We start from the raw sequence: 1,354 nt of genomic DNA, 5'->3' as shown, positions 1-1,354 counted from the left end.
TTCTGATCTCCCTGCTATAGGAAGGATGTTGTGAAAGATTTGCCAGAGTTGGAGGGTTTGAGCTATAGGGAGTGTCAGAGACTGAGGGTTGACCTTATAAAGGTTTGTAAAATCATGAGGGTCATGGATGGGGTAAATAGGCAAGGTCTTTTCCCCAGGGTGGGGAGCCCAAAAGTAGAGGACATAGTGAGAGGGGAAAGATATAAAAGGGACCTAAGGGGAATCTTTTTCACACAGATGATGGTGCGTGTATGGAATGAACTGCCAGTGGAAGTGGTGGAGGCAGGTACAATTACAACATTTAAAAGGCATCTGGATGGGTATATGAATAAAAAGAGTTTAGAAGGATATGGGCCAAATACTGGCAAATAGGATTAGATTTATATAGGATATCTGGTCAGCATGGACAAGTTGGACCGTATGGCCTGTTTCCGTGCTGTATATCTCAATGACTCTATGACTCAAAATGGTCATAGCCTACGAGCCACAGTAGCATTCTGTATCATCTGAATTCATGGTCTCACACCCACTTTATCTCCCTCAAGCAAATTTCTCTGCACGCTCACAGTATTCCTTACTTGCTCACTGGGGATGCCTCCTCTTTTTGCATTGTTATGCATGCTCACAAACTGCTCTTGCATCGTACTCAATCCATCTCATTTTTTCATTGCAGGAAAAAGAACTGGCCCATAACCAGGCCAAGAGGACCATTATTACAGGTGGGCTTGGACTCGGGCAGGGGTCAATGAAATGTGGTCTGTCCCCCATGCAGAATGAGCCATTGTGTTGGAAGACATTTGGGTGGTGATGGGAGACACAAATTGGCCAGCAATCCAGTGATCCACATTGCACTCTGCTCTTCTCAGATGAGAATGGAGGCAAACACATGCGTTGCATGAGCTATTCTGCATCTTCACCTCATTACTTCCCTTTGCAGGCAGTAGCACCACCCTGAACCAGGTCTACAAATGGCTACAACCTGCGTCCCTCTGTGCTAACACCAGCTCTGAGGAGGAAAACTTTGAGCACTCACAGATTGTACTGGCATGACTTTTACTTCCACCCTCCACCTGCACAGAGCCAGTCACCTCAGAGGGTGGATCAGCTAGCTTCGGCTCAAGGGCATGATCCGCTAAGCATGTCACTGACACATGTCCGCACTTTGTGCAGGAAGAAATCCTCGAAGCCTGTGACTCTCAGAGGACTGCTGGAACTCAGGCCCCTTGTGGATGGAATGCCTCTAGACACAGTCACTACTGACCTGCTCAACCTGCAGAGAGAGGCAAGAAAACATCAGGCAGCTGTGACAGAGGCCCTCAAGAGGCTGAAGTGAGAGATCGCGGAGTCTGTCCAT

At 47.6% G+C, this 1,354-nt stretch overlaps 1 protein-coding gene across 1 annotated transcript in view; it reads right to left on the bottom strand.

The window, feature by feature from the left end:
- LOC109911129 (receptor-interacting serine-threonine kinase 2) overlaps positions 1-641 on the bottom strand; it is an 87,662-nt gene extending 87,021 nt beyond the window's left edge. The window contains exon 1 of the mRNA XM_048596144.1: positions 579-641. Coding sequence (XP_048452101.1) covers positions 579-641 — 63 coding nt within the window. The remainder of the gene's footprint in view (positions 1-578) is intronic.
- Positions 642-1,354: the final 713 nt, after the last annotated feature.

Source organism: Rhincodon typus, chromosome 4 (genome assembly GCF_021869965.1).
Source record: "Rhincodon typus isolate 14 chromosome 4, sRhiTyp1.1, whole genome shotgun sequence".
NCBI classification, from domain to species: Eukaryota; Metazoa; Chordata; class Chondrichthyes; order Orectolobiformes; family Rhincodontidae; genus Rhincodon; species Rhincodon typus.
Note: the sequence above shows the minus strand (reverse complement) of the source record. Positions and strands in the feature narration are given on the sequence as shown.